Raw genomic sequence first — 19,547 nt, 5'->3', positions numbered from 1 at the left:
ATAATATGTGCATAAAGTCAACATCATCGAAAACACCCAACATTAATAAGAGAATCAGTATGATAAAAAAAATTCCTTCTTTCTCCCTTTAGGATGACTTCTAGTTCTAAGATTATTACAAAGAAGGTGAGTGCTCTTCGATATTGCGATTCTGGAAGTACAGTGTATTACAAATAGCATTATGTTCTCAAGAAAATTGAATACAAAGTATTAAAATTTGCGTTAGGAGAGGAACAGACATTTTTGCTGATAATTTGCACCAGTCTAACCTAGTAGGATATACAATAGTCAGGCCCTCTGCAACAAGATGCTGATCAGGAGAACTTCTCTATTCGTCGATCTTTTCCACTAAGGAACCAAGTAGCTATCTCATCGTCGTCGCTAGAGTCCTCCAGTTCTACACTGATTTTAGGATGCATCGGGTCGAAGGCCTCATTTCTTTCTTCTGTTCCCTCCCTTGAGAACCTTTTGCTGTTCTTGAGCATCTCTTCCTTCCACTTTGCCCTCACAAGAGGGTCTTGAGAAACAGCACTTGTACCTCCCATTATCGGAAATTCGTCGAACTCCACAGAGTTATTCCACTTATCCAAGTTATCGATATCATCATCCTCTTCGGAGCTCCACAAATCTGAGTCTTCCTCTAACGTTGCGCTCTTCCTTTGAGCAAAATGCTGTCCCTTGGGTTCACTGCCGTCTCTGACAAATGAGATTGTGTTATTCTTACGATGTGATTGATCGTCCTGCAGGGATGAAGCAATATCCTGACTGTCCAATGCTTTAGGCCGCTTCCAATCACATTTTAGGCACACCATGTTCCTTCGAAAGTTAATATAATTACACCTGGTGATAAAACAATAACATAATCAAGTTGTTTCACAATTCTTCTGGATAGTTATCATGAAGAGAGGACAAAGAAATATTAACTGTGGTATCAAAATTTTACACCATACTATGTAAGAGAAGCACTATTTGGCACCTCTAAAGCTCAACTATGTAAGCCAAGCACTGTTTGGCCCCTCTATAAGAAAATTTTGGCTCCACAGCCTATAATATTAATGAGTAATTCACAACAAAATAAAAGTCTGAAACATAGTATCAAATGGTAAGTAACTCACGAGACACATTCCCATTCCCCAGGATTTAGATGGCGCTTTGGTGGCTTCTCATGACATTGCAAGCAATTTGTGTTCTTGGCAAAGTTCAAGAAGTTGCACCTGTCAGACAAAAAGAAAAATAATAATAAACTTTTGTAATGAATGTAAAATTATGATCTGTAATCTCATATTATCAGCAACCTCACTTTTCACATATCCAATCTCCTTTCTTGAGTGGAAGATGCCTTTGGTCCTCATGGAGCATCTTATATCTCTCTTGGAATTCCCCATTGCAGCGCAAACATTTGATGTTCTTTGCAAAATTCAAAAAGTTACATCTAACAATAACATAAACAGATGAAAAATTAGAGTAGAAAGAATTCAACAGAAGAAGGTATATGAAAGATCAAGGTTTCTCCGAAGCATACTTGGGACAAATCCAGTCGCCCTGCTTCATAGGAACAAGAGGTTGACCCTTGAACATTTGATGCCTGTTTAAATCACCCGGCCTAGATAAAGACATTCCAGAGACTGTGGTCGGACTATTGGAGCCAATATCCTTGACGCTAAATTCTACTATCTCATTCAGTAGCTTTCTCACAGATCCCTTAACAACCTTGCCTAAGCATGCTTGGTTCTCCACAGAACCAGTGACAATATCAAGCCCATATGTCAACAAAATGCGCATAACATCCACAGTTCTTCCATCTTCATCTTCACAGGGCTTTACATAGGCCCTCTCACATCTTTCCCTTAAACTGCAGCTGCTGCAGACCTGGACATAAGAGATAAGAGAGATTGGTGTAAATAGATAGCATTTACTGTTTACTCAGATCATGACTCTGTGGAAGGAAAGAGTATCCTTTCATACATCTCCTTCCTCAACGCCTACATGAGCCCTCAATCGCTTCCCCGAGTTCACAACTTTTCGATCTATGCTCGGGCATCCACATCGAACAACAATCTGAATGTCTATCCTTGACAAATATCTGCATCAGAGACATGCACACGTATCGACAACTCGTATGGAGAACAACTGACACTCACTGAGAGATAAATTAAGATATACTACATTCTAAAAGATTATTGGGACACTTTACTTCGAGTCATGGATAAAAGAGAAATCACCTAATGAAGAATTAGCTTTACAATTATTCACGATTACTGATAGTTTTATCCTCACATTTCCTTTCCTCATTACAAGGTCACATGGTAAGCTTGGTACACCCCCACTGTTATTTGTGCATAAGGTATAAACTTTTGTATGAGTTAAATCTATAGTTTTAGGCCTCAGAATCGGAAAACAAGTAGCACACCCGAAGAGAAAAGAACATCAAGAGAGACTTCAAAGATTAAATCAAACAATCTAAAAACCCAACTCTAACCTGATGAGATCGAAGCGATCCCGACCGAAATTTAGGCACGCACTGCGAATAAGATTGGAATCCTTCGAGCCACCCCAAGGATCTTTGCGGAAAGCAGAGCGATCCAAATAGCCCTTCTTGAGGAGGAAATCCATCAGCTCCACCCATTCGGGCCAAGGATGGGAAATCTCCACTTTCCTCCCTCCTTGTTTATCTCCTCCTCCTCCTCCTTTCACTCCACTGCTTCCTTCTCGCACTCGTTCCGGTGCATCCGAAGAGATGGGCTTTAGCGTTTGCAGTTCTTCGCGGAGGAACCCGAGCTTGGGATCGACGGGAGAGCGCAGGGAATGAGAGAAGCGGCAGAGAAAGGCATGGGCTCGGATTCCGACCGCGGTGGAGAGGCGCCGATACATCCACTGGCGCCGCACGGATTGCTTCACCGGAGCAAGAATTTCCCGTGCACTTGTTCTCTAGGTAAAGTAAACTTTAATGGACGGCTCTGATCCGAGGACCGGGGGGAGCCTAATCCAATGGAATATATTGGAATAATTTATTCCCTAACAAAAAATTGAAGTCAAAGATGAAATAAAGAAGGATAAATTTACTTTTTATCTTCTTTTTAGAAACAGCCTAAGATCAATCAAATAAATTTAGAATACATCGATAGATCACGACAAAAGGTGCATCACTTTCAATCTATCTCAAATTCTAAATTAAATTATTATTTTATTATTATTCCATTACAGGGGAGAATGCCTCCTTTTATGCATATTATTTACAAGAATAACGATCCTAAGCTTCAGAGGTAGTTCTACTCTTGCTTGAATTGGATAGCCGTCTCATTAATCTCTCCAAAGCTTCTCTCATCCACAAATGCTGGCATCCTTCTCTAGCTTCTGCCACTGTCACCTGGGATAAACCAAACCAGCATAATAACAATTCAGATAACTTTCTTTCTTTCTTTTTATCCCAAATCTTATCAGAATCAAACTATCTAACTTACCCATCTCCTATTTCGCACTTCCATCTCAGGCCAGTCTACTAATTCCTTTGTAACATTCAAAGGAAACAGGATGCCTTCGTAGATTGTGTCATGAGATCTACTCTTGTACTTCCATTTGCCAAGTCTCCGCTGTGATGAAGAACACCAAGAACTTTGTCAGCTGCATTGCTTCCCTCTGCTATAAGAAAAATAAAAAATAATTCTTCTAGAAAGAAGAAGAGATCTTTGGCATATCCTAACCTCGATGTTTCCTTGTACTCCGGCTTCCTCCAATGCCTCTCTTAAAGCTGCTTGCTTTTTAGTTTCATCAGTTTCCCAACCTCCCTGAGAGAGAGAGAGAGAGAGAGAGAGAGAGAGATTCAGATTTGGTCATTCTAAGTTTAAATCCAGGCTGCATTTCTTTTGTATATAATTAAGATCGATACCTTGGGAAACAACATCCCGTTTCCTTTCTGAGAGCTGATCACAAGAACTTCCACAGCTTTGTCAGGATCATCGGAGCTCGAATCGTCGACGTTGAATTTATACGGAATGCATCTGGTCAATAAAAAAAGGGACAAGGAAACAAATCATTTCAGAAAAAACAAAATTGGAACCAAAGCTTATTTCATCTTTCCACCATAACGATTGCAGACGAACAAGACCCACATCATAAAATTCCTCAAATCAATCGAAAGAAGAACCAAGCAATGAGAGGGGTGTTATGAGAACTCACCCAACAACAAGCCGACGCCCATTACTACTATACCGCTGCAATTGCCTCCCTTCTCTCGCCACCAGCGACATCATCTCTTCCCAAAGTAGTCTCCTCTTCGCCCTTCCTAACCCTCCACCCCAAAATGCCCCTCCCTCTCGCTCCCTTGTCCCCTGTCTAACCAACCAAAAGGAGGACGAATTCCCTTTCCGACAGCTCCCTTTGCCAACAAAAGATCGATCTCTCTGCTTTCTCTCCTCAAATCTCAGTGGAGGGGAAAATGGCTAATTTGTTCGACGACAGCGAAGACGACGTCTTTATATAGAAACGACGCGAGAAGCGCGTGGGCCCTCGGCCCGATGCATATCTCCTTCGTCGTCCCTTCGATGTGCACAAATAAAGAAACCCATGTAGATCGGCGTACGTGGACCTTGTACCCAAAACCTTTGACCCCTCTCACAAGCCGAAGGGTACAATGGTAACTTTCACTCGCGTGTGTGATTAACTGCTAGATTGGGTTGTAATGATGGGGTCAGGGCAGTTGATGGTTAGACGGTTGGGTTCGTTTCGGCCGGCGGTTACGTTCTTTCCCGCATCCAAGATTTAGATTTCTTAATAAGTTTGAAAAGGGTACAACTGTAAATATACGGTCTTCGTTGTTCATGCGATCTACGTGTCGGCATTACGTAATTTTCAACCGTTATTATAGAAAGTATCTAATTTAAGACCAGAGACTGAGACAACTCCATTTGTCCTCAAGTTGAAAACGGGGGGTTGACTCTAGATTCTCACAAGAAATTAATCCTAGCAACTAAATTGAATTGAGTTAATAATCCTTTGTACTCCGTTTATTAAACGCTATGATATAAAGTTATAATTTATCTCCTATTGTTTGACTCGCTGATTAGTTTAACAATTTAATAATATATTTTTAAAGTTATTAATCTGGTACCTAACTATAATTTTAAGTTAGAACGCAGAATTTTTCATTTGAATCGGTTATTTTGCAAAGTCAAACTAATTAATCATCTCAGAAGTTGAAAATAATGCGCTCTAACATCTTCTAGTGCTCTATTATCATTTGACATCAGACGTCGGCAATGAGAACTATCAGCCATATACGTGCATATTATCTAGAAGCAAATTATAAAGTCAACGGAGACTTACAAGATGCATGTACGATTGAAACCAATCGAAAGCCTTCTCCTTCATACGACAACCACCTCCCGTCGAAGTTGGCAACAATTGCCAAACTTCAGATGTCAGATCTCGTACAAGCTTAATTCATTTGTTTCTGGAAGTTTTTTGACCATGTTTGCCACCAACATTGTACTCTAATTTGTGAGTTACAAATTTATTTATAGTAAATATGACTTGTATAATTATCTAATCAATTCATATGGAAAGAAAAAGAAGAAAAAACTTTAATACCTTCCAACATTTTTATTCTAATATAATAGTTATAATTAGCAAATCAATACCGGTTCTAAGACCACCTTATATTAAAAAATAATTTAATTAAAAAGATTAGATTACGTGTGTCTAACTTTTATGTTGTATAGTTTTTTCGATTAAAATTTTTCTCTAAGATACGATTGTGATGGATATAATATAAGTGATATTATTTATTACTAGATAAATTAAATTTGATTCTTACTTTTTTTTAAAAAAAAAAGCTTTAAATTTAAATTTGATTCTCTAAATTAATTTTAAACTAATGATAGATATATGTTAATATTTAAAAAATAATTTGAGAGATAGCATTTAATTATACTTTCATCTTGATTATAAAAAGATATTGATACCCTTGTATATATATATATATATATACTAAATTATTAAGATAATATATATATTTTTTTAAACAACATGCAGGGTAATCTATTTTAAAAATAAATATTTAACTATTAAACCGATGATACTTTTATTTTTTATTTCATTCCTATTATGTCCTCGGGATCTTAACCATTAAGATATCTATTAAGTTGACCGATGAACACTTACTCTTACGAGATCGAAGAAACGCTCTTATTAATTTAATAATTTTTAGTAAATAAATTACTTATGTATTGATGATAATATTCTTCGAATTATAAGTACGCAGACTTACCCAATTAAACACAAAACTATTCACATTATAAATCTACTAGCTCTATCTGATATCTTTATATAAAAAGATAAAAGATCACTGCTTCCTAACTGTTTAAGTTTTCAACATGATCTTGAAGTAAAAGATCCCTGAGTTCCCAACCACTAAGCCTATTCATCACTCATTTAATTAAATCAACTTTATCGGTTCATAAGAAGAGAAAAAACATAATAAAATCTACATCAATCTATTTAAGTATGTTATCTGGTGTCCATACCTACACCAGCAAGAACCCAGTTCCTCATCCTAGCCCACACAAAAACCATGGGTATGTCCTTATCTTCTCAGGGATGTTGGGTGAGTCAGCATCTACATATACTGATAAGATGTCCTAATTGCTTGTGTTTTGGAACTGGCGTCATGCACCTGAAGTCCTGAATGCACATTTACTGCATGACGTATAATATATGTATATATACAAGGGGCCAAGAAACAACTATGCCTCTTTTGGAGCCCATTGTTCTCAATTTCTCATGAGAATGGAGGAAGCTAATCCACATATAATCGACTACATTTCACTTTGCAGAATATTTTACTCATCTCTGAGTTCATCCATTCATTGGGTCAAAATAAATAGGTACATTTGGAAGTATATGCATCCAAGAATAAATAGCCTATTTATATATCTCATTGGGATTCCTTTTGAGATATATTGGCCCACATATATGTATGATCTGAGTGGACTGGGAATATCTCAGTATATAGGGATCATGAACTTTGTTCTCATTTTTCTCTCCTTTCACCCCAAAAGCATGTTAATTAAACTTGGAGATGATGATCCAAGTTCTTTTCACGAGAGATGTATGTAATCAATAAAATAACTCTATATAGTCAACACATTGGGTTTGACTGTGCAGATATGTAAGTTCTTAAATTTGTTCCACTTCAACATCTTGCAGCCAAGACCTAGATGAGCTTGGTCAACTTTGTCAGGCTCTCTAAATTATTTCTTTATAAGCTTCATTGTCATACATACAAACATGCATATACATATGCACACATATATGTGTATGTATGTACACATGTTTACATGTTTTTGTATCCATGTAGGTACTTTTGTATGAGTTATCTAAGCATTATTACAGATGTCCCCATTCATCAATGCAATAAGAACCATTATTAACTTTATCACTAGCAAGTAAACTTAGATGCTGGTATGTTATCTCTGTAATATACATTGTTTGACTTGATTTTTTCAGTGAGATAAAAATTTCTCTTCATAGTTTCACAATGCATAAGGTTAAGGTAAGTTCTATGAAATAACCTTTAGTTAGAATTTAATCTTTAAAGTTTGTCTTGCTAACTCAAAGGGATAACTACAGTCCTACTAGAATTTGTTGCCTCTGTATCTGATTGAATGAAGCTATTAACAGCATGACAGTAGCTTCCCTAGAGAGTATCCAATCTATACGCCGCGTGGATCTTTTCTTCGCGCGTTACATATCTCACATATCAAGATTTTCGCGCAACGGTTTGAGTACATTAACGCGCAAAATCCATGCATATCTCATGACTATCTGCTTTAGGAGATTCCCAGTAAGCATTTATCAGTGAATTAAATTCGCTTGAACCGACTCGCGCAATAGCACTATTTATATGACACATCCTCCCTCAAGTTTCTGCAAGAGCTTCTGCACTTTCTTTCTTCTCTATGCAATTTTAACATGGCATAGTACTGGAAGCTCTTCCAAGATCTCCAAGGAAAAGGAAATAGGAAATTCTTTCCATTTTTCTTAGAAGGAGCTGGTAAATTCAGTCTCATAGTGCATACTATTTAGTTGTTGCTATCTTTCTATTATAATTAAGCCTCGATCAGGGAGGAGCCTAGAAATTATTTAGTTCTGCTAGTATGCAGAGTAACATTAAGACTGATAACATACACTCTGAAGTTTGAGATCTGTAATTTGGTAACATGCATGTAGTTATGTGATGTATATAGCAATATTACCTACTTCAATCTATCAGATACAAAGAGGACTAGGCGATTTTTTTGATTTTTAATCAGATACGAATTGCTTTAAAAAGTTGAATTATTGTTTGTGCTGCAAAGATGTTTTTAAGTTTTATTAGTTTCAGATAGAATTGGATCGAAGAAATGGAGCCATCAGACTTTCTGAGGCAGATCAGATGGATGCGAAACCGCCTCAATCATCGTCGCAACTTGCTCATCGCCATGTTAGGCAGGCCATTCCTGAGCACTCAACTGGCACAAGATTCTGAAGCACTACTGCATCAGTTGGACGTCACTGAGCTCATGGCGATGGCCAGCCGCCCAAGGCCTAGAGTCCGCAGGAGCTTGCCATCGACGTTCCACCAGCGATACGATTGTATGATACAAGACCTGGAGCATGAAGTGGTGAATGCAACACAGCAGATGCTGGTGAGGGAGAGGAGGGTGTCGCAAGTGGTTGTGACGTGGTTTGACGTGCATGCAAATGCCAATGCCAATGCCAATGTCAGTTGCAGGATTTGCATGCAAGTGTTTGAAGAGGGAGAGGTGGCTGGTGAACTCAGGGGGTGCTCTCACAGGTTCCATCTTACTTGCATTGCTCAGAGGTACATGCTTCGTGCCAGGTGTCCCGTTTGTGACCATCGGATCTGATCATTTCCATGTCTTTATGTCTACAATAAGCAATGCATGCATGGAGGCATGCATGAGTCAGTAGCCCTCACTCTCCGTGTGTGTGTGTGTGTGTGTGTGTGTTTGTATATGAAGTGCAAGATGTTAGCAATGAAATGAGTTTGGTTACCTTGTTAGTCAAGTATAATGTTTTGGGTCGGGCTGAGATGTGGGCTGTCTCACTTTTATAAGATGGACCTAAGGTAATTATAGGCCAAGCCCAATCAAAGAGGGAAGTGGGTATTAAAATAAATGATCGACTCAGGCTCGCCTCGACCGAAGCAACTCAGACTCGACTGGACGTGATCATCCGACGGGCCGAGTCGGGTTCGGACTAAGCTAGAATATTTTAGCCCGTTACCGTCCACTAGCCTATTAGATATTATGCTTGGGTTGGATATAATGGATCTAACATAATAAATTAAATATAAAAAATATTATACTTTATTATTTAATGGGCTTATATAAAAATATTTTAGTTATCTTTGATGAAAATATTCTTATATATTAATTAATATATAACTTACTAAATATTTCATGTGGGACTAAACAAATTATAGGAATATTCATGCATATGGGTCGGCAACTATCATCTCGAGCTCGGGTTGGATTGAGCCTAAATCGGGTTTAGGTCGAGCTTAGCCCGATTAAAACCGGGGGGTTTAGGTCAAGTTTAGGCAGATCAGGCCTAATGATCATATCTAGACTCGGCTTGAGTCGAGCATAAACTTTATTTTTATGGTCAATTTGAATTTCTAGTCAAGCCTGAGTCGAAACTGACTCGTTCAAGCTTAGTTTTAGGCTTGAGCTTAAATTGAGCTTGCCTGACTCGACTTGAGTTCGGCTTGGAGATAAACGCAATTTAGATTCAAACTTTGTCTAGCTAAGCCAAGCATTAATTTTAGACTATGCTCGAAATAATTTTCGAACCAACCTTAAATTGGAGCTGACTTACTCAAGCTTAGCTCGTTTATACCCTTATAAATGCCTCCGTAGCTCTGAGTTGTCACGTGTACACCCATATAAATGTCTTACAAAAGGGGAGGAAAATGCTTAATAAGAGACTTATCTTAAACATAATATTATCATGTATATTTATGTAGACGGAGACTCTTGGCTGAGATATTTAAAATACTCCGTGGTCCAGATGGATTTAATACCATGTAGTGGACTTTGGTTCCAATAATAATAAAAGTGGATGAGAAGATATGCTCTCCTAATAATTCATTTCAGGATTCACTTTCGATCATGACAACTAACTAAACATGGCAATAATTTTTGCAAGAACCTCGTGTCGGATAACCCAATTAAGCTACAATCTTACAAGGAAATGATTTGATGGTTAAATATATGATTGCCTCTCGCTTACAAATGAGGTGCGAAATGAGTTAGGTATCAGGTCTATGTACATCTCCTTATAAAACTGACCAAGAGAAAGAGATAGAGAAAGAGATAAAGATAACGAACATTATTCAGATGGTACTCCTATTTGCGTCGATATGCATCCATTCCCATAAAAATTATTTCACTGGGTTTCTATTCGTTGATAGATTATACTTCTTCAAAACCATCTCTCTCTCTCTCTCTCTCTCTCTCTCTATATATATATATATATATACATATGTATCTTATATAAATAGATGCATAATTATTGGTTACTTTCTTCTTAATAATGGATATAATTATGGAGTTAAACTTGCGAGTATTTTTCATGACCGATAAATGTTTCTATCATTTGTGGCCAGTTGGGTTTGTGGGCCCGGGTGGTCTCCTACGTATTGCCTTATCGCCGGGAACTGAGACTCTGGCCGCACAATTCGAGGATTACGTTACCTCTCTTTCTTTTTAACTTGAAGCCCATTTAACGGTTTTAACGTCCATGCTTGCTTTTGCTTCCAATGTCCAGAATCCGGATGTCCTACACCTACATGGACCCCCAGGCTCCGGCCCCCACTCTTGGCTTATCGCCTCACGTGCCAAAATTAACGGTAACTTTTCGGGAAATTTCTCGGACCCCGGAGTGGCAATTTCGTACTTTTTGCCGCTCCGATGGCCTATTTAAATTGCGGAACGTTCGAACGCCTCGGCTCGTTGGGAAATCAAAGAATGGCAACTACCGCGGCCACATCCTTCGTCCTCTTCTCCCTTCTCCTCGCGCTCGCCTCCGTATCCGCTGTCACATTATCTCCTCCGTCCTCCTCCTCATCGGGCGGCGATGCCGACGCGGGGTCGAACTCCACGGACTTCATCCTCTCTTGCTGCCGCCGCACGCGATACCCCCGCCTCTGTTTCGCCTCCCTCTCCTCCTCCTCCGGCAAGGTCGGACGCGACCCCGTCCGCCTCGCCCGCACCGCCGCCGACGTGGCGCTCTCCCGCATCCAATCCCTCTCCCTCCGTCTCGCCGCCCTCCGCCGCGAGGTAGCCGCCGCAGGAGGCCGGGAGGCGGCGGCGCTCCGTGACTGCTGCGACACGATGGGAGATGCGGCCGACCTCGCGCAGCGGTCGTTGAGGGAGCTTGGGGGCCTGGAGGGGGCGGTGGGGCCGGAGGTGGCGTGGCGGGTCGGGAACGCACAGACGTGGCTCAGCGCCGCGATGACGGACGAGGACACATGCTCGGACGGATTCGAGGGGGTGGCGGGGGTCGGCGGGGTGAAGGGGGAGGTCTCGGTGCGCGTTGAGAGGGTGAAGCACTTCACGAGCAACGCCCTCGCGCTCGTTAACATGCTCGTTAATTCTTAATTAATAGCTGTTGAGATCGAGATTAAGTTCAATATTAAATCACAGCGTTTGCACATCTTTAGCTATTATGCTTGAAGGAAGATAAATATTATAAGATTTCTTCTTTGCTATATATTTTTTCACCATGATATTATGTAAAAATGTGGATGGGTTGGTGTGTAGCATGTTGTTGCTTCTCAAATGTTAGGCAAAGACCAATCATGGCATGTATTTACTCAAAAGTTCCACTTTTTAGTAGCCGACCAAGATGCCTTCCTTGCCTTGCTTTAAGTATCTAAGCTGATCAAGACTCAAAAAGTTGCCAATCTCACGTAAAGCATCTGTTTAAATACGATTCGTTTCCTTCTATCTCCTCCTATTTGTTAAGAAACCAGCAGCAATAACTAGTGCTCTCTATCATTGGCAAATTTATCTTGCATGCTCTCTCTTATCTCACCCTAAAAGCGCAGCTTTTGTATCTGAACCCCAGAGGAAAAACTAATGTTGCTTCTTCCTTTCCTATTGGCATCCTACCTGTAAAGAGGCTTATAATATAAGAGCTTATAGGCTATATATATAATGACTAATTCTGAACGATAATAAGGTTCCAATTATAAGTACAAGCAAATGAATTAAAACTAATGATGATAATGGCATCATTTTTTTGGGGGGGTCTTTCCCGGTGTAGAACGTTGGAAAATTGATCAGCCCACCCATGAGGAGCGAGGTCAAGAAACGAAAATGGGAGCAGGCATGCAGCAAAAGTAAAAGTCACCACTCGTCCCTTTCTTCTTCTACCCACTACTAATTGCTTGCAAGTTTGTTTCAACGCCTAACTCGCCGCACATTAAGGTATCGCTCCACCCCCACCGCCGTCATTTCCTCCTTCTCTCTCTCTCTCTCTCTCTCTGGTTTTTCTACACACACGCGTGCTTCCCAATTCCCACGCCTCTCCTATCCCATCTCTATCCTATTTCTCCATTAATTAATCAAACTATATCTTTTTAAAAAAAAAGTAGGAATGAGTGGATATGGGTCGCTATATTCTATAAATAAAGCATTTGCATTTAACACCCTACATTTAAGTGGTTTTACGATTCCTACCCTATATTTTAACGTGATGAGCGAGAAAAGAGAGAGAAAAAATCATGCCTCGGAAAACGCCAATCCTAGACCGTCCGATCCTTCGGCCCCGTGACGAATCGCTCCAGAGTCGGGGTCCGCGAATCCTTCTTGGAATAGACAGGTGGCGGTGTGCGATAAGGCATAACAAGAGACCGGGTTGGACCAGGTGGGGTCGATGGCATTGTGGGAGTTTTACGGAAATATCCAATGGCATTGGCGTAACTTACCGCAGATTCCGTTCGCCCATCCCACCACTATCCCACTAGTATTTAAAGGGTCCCAATCTTCGATAAGACCATAACGGTTTCTTCGTGCGACTCCTGAAATTATATTCCTCAATTCCAAGAAAAAATGTCTTCCGAGATCCGCTTCTTTCTCTTCTTCTTCTTCCTCCTCCTCCTCATTGCATCGGGATCCGCGAGGATGACGCCAGCGCTACCCGTGAACGGGCCGGCGGCGGCGCCGCTGAGCTACGGGGTGAACTCGACGGAGCTCATCCGCGCTAGCTGCAGCGCGACGCGGTACCCCCGCCTCTGCTTCTCCTCGCTCTCTTCCTACGCCGGATCGGCACACCTCACCCCGGGGCGGCTCGCCTGGCTCGCCGCCGACCTGGTGATCTCCCGCCTCGGCTCCCTCTCCGCCCGCGTAGCCGCGCTCCGCCGCGTCTCCTGGGGACGGGAGGCGGCGGCGCTCCGCGACTGCCGCGACGCGATGGGCGACGCCGCCGACCTGGCGCGCCGCGCAGCCGGGGAGCTGGACGGGATAGAGGAGTCTGCCGCGGCGGGGGCGGGGCCGGAGGTGGCGTGGAGGGTGGCGAACGCGCAGACGTGGCTGAGCGCGGCGCTGACGAACGAGGACACGTGTGCGGACGGATTCGAAGGCGTGGCGGGGAACGGAGAGGTGAAGGGGGAGGTGTGCGCGAGGGTGAGGAAGGTGAAGCAATTTACCAGTAATGCCCTCGCTCTCGTCAATTCCCTCGTCCATAGGCCGTAAAGCTAAAGTTCGAGCTATTCTCTGGTACAGTGCTTCTCGTGTAAATGTCCTTTCTAGTCATTTCAGTTTTTCTGCAATGCAAATATGTGACGACCTTTTCATATAAACAGTAAATGGACTATAATGCCAATATTTCTTTTGAATAAATTATAAATCAAAAGGTGAGTTTTATAATATCACAAAAAGAAGAAAAAAAAGAAAAAAGTGGCGTAATATTTTTGGATGAATAAGAGAAAAATAAACTAGAAAAGAAAGTTAAGTATTGTTCTACCAAAGTGGTCCTAGAATTTGGCTGCTTTCTTTTATTGCCAAAAGTGAACCATAACTCAAATGGAGTAAGAAACAAAAACATATACATTAGCTTCTATTTTTTCTTTTGTCATGAGAAAATGAGATATACTAAGAAACAAAATTGCACCACTAAAAACCTTTTGTGATCTGGACCCATCTGGGTCAATTTGTAAGAGAGTTTTAATTATTCTCTAACCTTGCCAAAGGATTCTACTAGGATAAAACTTTACTTTGAAACCATTAATGGGATAGGTTTGTACAGCAGAGGGACCTAAACAATGGACAAGCTTGAAGCTAGCAGGATAAGATTAGTTTGCAGTAACTCCTAGTTCCAGAGATGTATAAAGACAATCCACTGCATCAGTAGATATTATTAATTAAAGTACCTAAGTTTATTAGTTATTATTTTATTATTTTTGACCAATTAAAAAATGCATTGCAATCAAAGCCCAACTGTACCAAAAAATCTATTATAGAAAAGAATTCTAGATTCTCCGTGCATTAGCACATGGTGACAATTAAGGCTAATGGTTGGATTAATAGCTCGGTTCACATTCAACTCTGCGTGTTTTCATGGGGTTGCATGTGATGGCCATCTCATGCATGCATACTTCTAGACTTGTAGTAGCCATGTTGATGTAGGCATCTATAACTTCTCATGTATATATATCATTCTATGAGAAGTTAATCAGTAGGAGATAGTTTGAATAAAGAGAAGCAAGGGGATCCAATAACCTGGTAATTTGCAGCTGCTTAGCATGCATCCCAAATGGTTAGTAAGTAGAAGAAGGTATTCTGAGGTCAAACTTCTATGATGCTCATTTTCAGAAAAGCTAGAGATTTCTTTCAGAGGAAAATGAAAAGGAAAAGAAAAATGAATCGACGCAACTATCATTTGATTCATATAGATTTGTCTGTTTCAAGAGGCTGGCAATTCAATTCTCTTCTACAAGAAGAGTACAATTATACTACATTTATTGCCTTTGGGGCTAAATTTTACAAATCAAACAATACAAATATGTATGCCGATAAACACATAAGAATGAGTACAGTTTAACATTGTCAAAAGCTAATAATTTAGTTCTCCTGCTTCAACAGATGATATATTTTTTTTTTCCCCTGAATCAGAATGACCTCCTCTTCCCTTTGGCCTAATTCAACTGAGCTACCTTACTTGATGTCAAGATTGGACAAAGAAATAAAATGTTGTCAGCCATGTAACCGATCTGCTACTGACAAAGGTATGGGCCTTACATAGAAGGCAACCTGGAGAGATGAAGACCATAGGATTAAAGATCTTCCATGAGTAACAAGCAGTAAATTCAGCTTAAAGATTACTCCACTGTATAGTAGCATACTGCTGCATACCCCTTTATCTGATGCTACAAAGCTTTATACACTATAGATTCTACATGACTCAACCATTGAAGACTATTTAGAGAGATTTTTTTCAGTACTTTTCAGATGAAACCTTGATGCCACGAATACAGTTTGTTTTCTGAGAACAGAAAAGAAACATAGTCAAGTGTTAACCTCTTCTATTTTCAGAGTTAGAAGTTTATATAAGCAAACAGTTACATGAACACTGTCAATAAGCAACAAGCTTAGTCACTTCTACAATTACAAGATATCTGCAAATAAAGAAACAATAGTGCAAAGATGTGAATATGACTAATAAATTAAGATACAATACCAATTTTTTCATGTCGTCCTCCAAGCATTTGCCAGTTCACAACTCCGAGTTTGTCAATCAAGAACAGAAACCATTTCCGATTTCATGCCCTGATCTTCCAGTGGAAAAGGAGGGGTCCAGCCACCCTTTCTTCTTTGCCTGTTCTACGTAAAATTCAAATTGTTTTTCTACATCTGGCACATCCAACACCAGGTCATCAATACATTCTGCCACTCTGCCAAAACCCTTTGCCATCTGATCTGGTGTTATTAAACCCACAGAGTAGAACTCTACCAAGAATCCCCACAGTCTCTCATTCTTCTTCTCCATTACAGTCACCAGTGCCTTCTTAATAATTTCATGATGGAAAAATGGCATCCCAAGCTCCTTTATGCATAGATAAGCTTCTCGCAAGTCGCCGCCAGATTCATACTCTTCTAGCAACTTCCTTATTTTGTCTTTAACATCGTCAATCTCCCATCCTGTTTTATTGCTACCGCCACCACCCCAACACCGCAAAATTCGTTCTCCCGAGAGGCGAGCATGAAGCAGTGAGTTAGCAAGATGGAGCACTTTGCTTCCAACGGAATCTGAATCATCACAATTATTCCCAATTTCTTCCAAGTGATATGGAGCCAATATTTCATCAACCACTGCTCTAGCTAAAAACATTGACAAATCCTCGATAACAGCCGGTATATCCAATGCAGTATCCTCAGCAGACTCAATCAACAACTGAAAGCCTGTTACAACATCCTCTGCTGGAAAACACAGGGATGATAGCAAAATAGAAGCCATTTCTTTCTCCCTATTTTTCCTGTCCATTGCTGAAGTTATTAGTTTCTTAATGAAGATAGCATTCAATGGGGCGGAAGACGAAAAATTTTCTGATTCTAAACTGCTAACCACTTCTATGATGTCACCGGTCAAGAAATATTCCTGAATGATGGTTGTAGCTTTTATCTTGAAAAGCCTCACTGTATTATCCTGTATTTGTTTTTCAGGTTGAAAGTAGAGTGACTTCAATGAGGAAGCACACAGCCAACCTTCTGAAGATGCCTTAGATATCAAGGATTTCAAGAGGACCCTCGCAGTTGGGATGTCTAAGGATAAATCATCGATGGTATCGATGAGTCGATTGAACCCTTTAGATATTTGGCTTGCATTAATCACTCCTTCTCCAGATGCTACCTTTAAGAGATCTAAAATTAGGCCTTCATTTGCCTGGCGCTCCATGGCCAATATCAATGCCCTCTTAATTATATCATGGTGGAAGAAAGGAACCTTTAGATCCTTGATGCATCTACAAGCTTCCGCCTTGTCGCCACTAGCTACATACTCAATTAGCAGGTTATTTATCTTAGCCTTGACTTCTTCCACTGTCACATTCTTGCTTCCACCCCATTTTCTCAGTATAATATCTGCACAAAGCGGGGCTGACAAGTAACTCTTTTTAGCTCTCCTTATAACTTCAAATCCCTTTGAGTCTTTTGGTAAGCAGTCAATTTGTTTTGTCAAAAATACTGGAGGAAGTATGTCGTCAACAACTGCTCTAGCTATAAACACAGCAAGGACATCAACAGCATCCGGTATATCGACAGACAAGTCATCTGTGGACTCAACTAGCTTACAGAAACCTCTGTATACTTGTGTAGGATTAATGACTTCCGCATAGAGAGATGACAGTAGGATTGCAGCCATTTCTTTCTCCTTATCATGCCTATCCATGGATATAGAAACTAGCTTCTTCACAAAATAATAATGAAAGGATGGTGAACTTAGATCTCTTAGTTCATTCGCAGTCGATAAAGTGTCATCAGTATTAAAGTATTCCTCCACAATCACAGTGGCTTTCTTTTTGAAGTTCTCAAAGTCAGCTGATGCTATACTAGGAATGATCTCGCAAACTTCCTGCAAAAATAAAGATAGGACAAAAACTAAAACATATTTCAGTAATGCCAAAGACCAGAAAGAGAAAAAAAAAAATGATCAAGAAAAGGTATTCATAGAGGACTATAAATATGTTTCCTGAATTTAAGATAAGTACCTCACTGCTATCATAGTTTGGATCACTAAGATCAACATAACAACCACCATCACTGTCAAGTAATCCACCCCATGTGCCTTTTCCACCTGACCCACCTGTCAACTTTGTATGATTTACTCAATATTTGAGATTCAAATTTGGATACAAAATTATCCACAAGTAAAGATTAACAGGTTAAAAGTGATTCCAAGTGGTGCATTTCCACATTCTTTACAATGTATCCTGGTATTTTATAGCATCTAACTTCCAAACTACGAGTCTATTAATATGCACGACTTTTATTGTCCACCTACATGACATGTGAGACACAATGTGAAATGATATAAATGTCCGACAATTACATACCAAATCACTAAATTACATTCATACTAACATTAAGGGAGAAGCTAAGAAAAAGCCATACCCTTTTTAGGGCTATCTTTTCCTGAATTCGATTGCCTAGCATGTTTGGTTGGGCTCCCTCTGTTGGAACTTTGCTTGCCGCGAGGCGTTCTAGGTGACCGCGGCGATGTGATCTCCAAAGGGGAAACAGTTAACGGATCTTCACTCTCTGCAGCAGATCTAAGCAATTCCTGGTGCTCCGCCGATACAAAACCATCGCTAAACTCCATCACGCAAAAGCCCAAACTGATCGATTTACCACTTCATATTTCCCAGCAGGGCGTGTATAATACTAAATCAGCAACTGGTACATTCTTCATGCTGATAAATTTCAATAGGCACCTTAGAATTCATAGAATCCAAAGGTGCCTCTACCAACTTCGCCGCTGCTCCTAGCAAATTAAACCATCTTCTATCTTAGGGCGGAGCAAGAAGTGAACATATCCAAATTTAATTCATCGAACTATCTTTCTTATCAATTGTCGATATAAAACACAATAGACCTTCATGTTTAAAACTATTCTGATCAAGGAATCACGCACGACTAATATAATATAATCAACGCACTCGAATCACTATAGCAAGATCTCCGATATAACCACAATACACAACACCGAATCAAATAGACTAAATGAGATAACTTTGCATTGAAATCATTCCATCACCTTACCTTTAACCAGTAGACAGAGGGAGAGGGAGAGAGGGAGAGAGGGAGAAGAGAGGAGAGCGGAATATATAGCAATAAAAGGGCGTGTGCGTCAAGAAAGACATACGACTATGGACGGCTAGGATTTGTCTGATAACAATTTGGATGGAAGAGAGGACGTCAGCATAGAAACTTATATGCGGACGAGCTGTTGTCGGAATAACAACGGACAGTTCGGAGAACGGTCCTAGTCGACCGGTTCTTCGTCCTTAGCTAGCGGATCTAATCGAGTGTTCACCGGAAAAACCGGTGATGACCCGAGCTGGGATACATAAGCTATCTACTACCCAATTCCCATGTATTATTTGACTATTTGTTTCTCTTTTAATTTTTATCCTATCTTTTATCAATAATTCTTTTCGAAATTCTATTTTTTAAGAGTAATTATATCATCTAAAGTAAGTATGGTTACTAATATCCTCATATGGTCAAAATAATAAAATAATAAAGTAATTGGAATTGATTTTGGACAATTACTCACTCCTAGTATTCTGTCTGCCAGATAGACAAAGAGATTGGTTGGTGGGCCAGGGGTGAATGAATGATTGGGTTGGTGGGCCAAATGTAGGAAATCGGCACCCAAACCCAGCCCATATGCAGCTCCAATTATGAACTGTATCATTGCTTGGGGAAATTTTGAGCATGACACCAGATGTACAGTGTGGAGTACCTCACTAATCCATCAAAATC

General features: G+C 40.2%; 5 protein-coding genes across 11 annotated transcripts; 2 read left to right on the top strand and 3 right to left on the bottom strand.

The window, feature by feature from the left end:
* Positions 1-60: 60 nt before the first annotated feature.
* On the bottom strand, positions 61-3,027 carry LOC140773046 (uncharacterized). Its single transcript, XM_073115381.1, has 6 exons — positions 2,480-3,027; positions 1,966-2,083; positions 1,523-1,869; positions 1,301-1,432; positions 1,116-1,214; positions 61-840 (listed from the first exon to the last, which is right to left on the bottom strand). Exons 1-6 carry the CDS (start codon positions 2,869-2,871, stop codon positions 315-317), a joined length of 1,614 nt encoding a protein of 537 aa, XP_072971482.1. The 5' UTR covers positions 2,872-3,027; the 3' UTR covers positions 61-314.
* Positions 3,028-3,155: 128 nt separating this feature from the next.
* On the bottom strand, positions 3,156-4,448 carry LOC140773047 (nudix hydrolase 17, mitochondrial-like). The gene is made up of 5 exons (XM_073115382.1): positions 4,177-4,448; positions 3,887-3,998; positions 3,702-3,785; positions 3,462-3,590; positions 3,156-3,367 (listed from the first exon to the last, which is right to left on the bottom strand). The coding sequence occupies exons 1-5, from the start codon at positions 4,248-4,250 to the stop codon at positions 3,251-3,253; spliced, it is 516 nt and encodes a 171-aa protein (XP_072971483.1). The 5' UTR covers positions 4,251-4,448; the 3' UTR covers positions 3,156-3,250.
* Positions 4,449-10,815: 6,367 nt separating this feature from the next.
* LOC140774367 (pectinesterase inhibitor 9-like) lies at positions 10,816-11,927 on the top strand. The gene has a single exon (XM_073117335.1). The coding sequence runs from the start codon at positions 10,974-10,976 to the stop codon at positions 11,661-11,663; it is 690 nt and encodes a 229-aa protein (XP_072973436.1). The 5' UTR covers positions 10,816-10,973; the 3' UTR covers positions 11,664-11,927.
* A 1,147-nt stretch (positions 11,928-13,074) lies between these two features.
* LOC140774430 (21 kDa protein-like) lies at positions 13,075-13,919 on the top strand. The gene has a single exon (XM_073117433.1). The coding sequence runs from the start codon at positions 13,119-13,121 to the stop codon at positions 13,758-13,760; it is 642 nt and encodes a 213-aa protein (XP_072973534.1). The 5' UTR covers positions 13,075-13,118; the 3' UTR covers positions 13,761-13,919.
* A 1,032-nt stretch (positions 13,920-14,951) lies between these two features.
* LOC140772978 (MA3 DOMAIN-CONTAINING TRANSLATION REGULATORY FACTOR 2) lies at positions 14,952-18,841 on the bottom strand. 7 transcript variants are annotated; one of them, XR_012106363.1, is made up of 6 exons: positions 18,822-18,841; positions 18,174-18,543; positions 17,771-17,865; positions 15,745-17,634; positions 15,420-15,549; positions 14,952-15,317 (listed from the first exon to the last, which is right to left on the bottom strand). XR_012106363.1 is itself a non-coding variant. In XM_073115259.1 (4 exons), the coding sequence occupies exons 2-4, from the start codon at positions 18,379-18,381 to the stop codon at positions 15,802-15,804; spliced, it is 2,136 nt and encodes a 711-aa protein (XP_072971360.1). In that variant the 5' UTR covers positions 18,382-18,543; positions 18,822-18,841; the 3' UTR covers positions 15,565-15,801. The 7 variants fall into 7 exon arrangements, 1 of the variants encoding a protein (XP_072971360.1); XR_012106359.1 differs by having other exon boundaries at positions 14,952-15,549; XR_012106361.1 differs by having other exon boundaries at positions 14,952-15,549; positions 18,817-18,828.
* Between the last annotated feature and the right edge of the window lie 706 nt (positions 18,842-19,547).

This window comes from Typha angustifolia, chromosome 13 (genome assembly GCF_048772165.1).
Source record: "Typha angustifolia cultivar Huaian chromosome 13, ASM4877216v1, whole genome shotgun sequence".
NCBI lineage: Eukaryota > Viridiplantae > Streptophyta > Magnoliopsida > Poales > Typhaceae > Typha > Typha angustifolia.
This window is presented reverse-complemented; position numbering and strand designations above follow the sequence as displayed.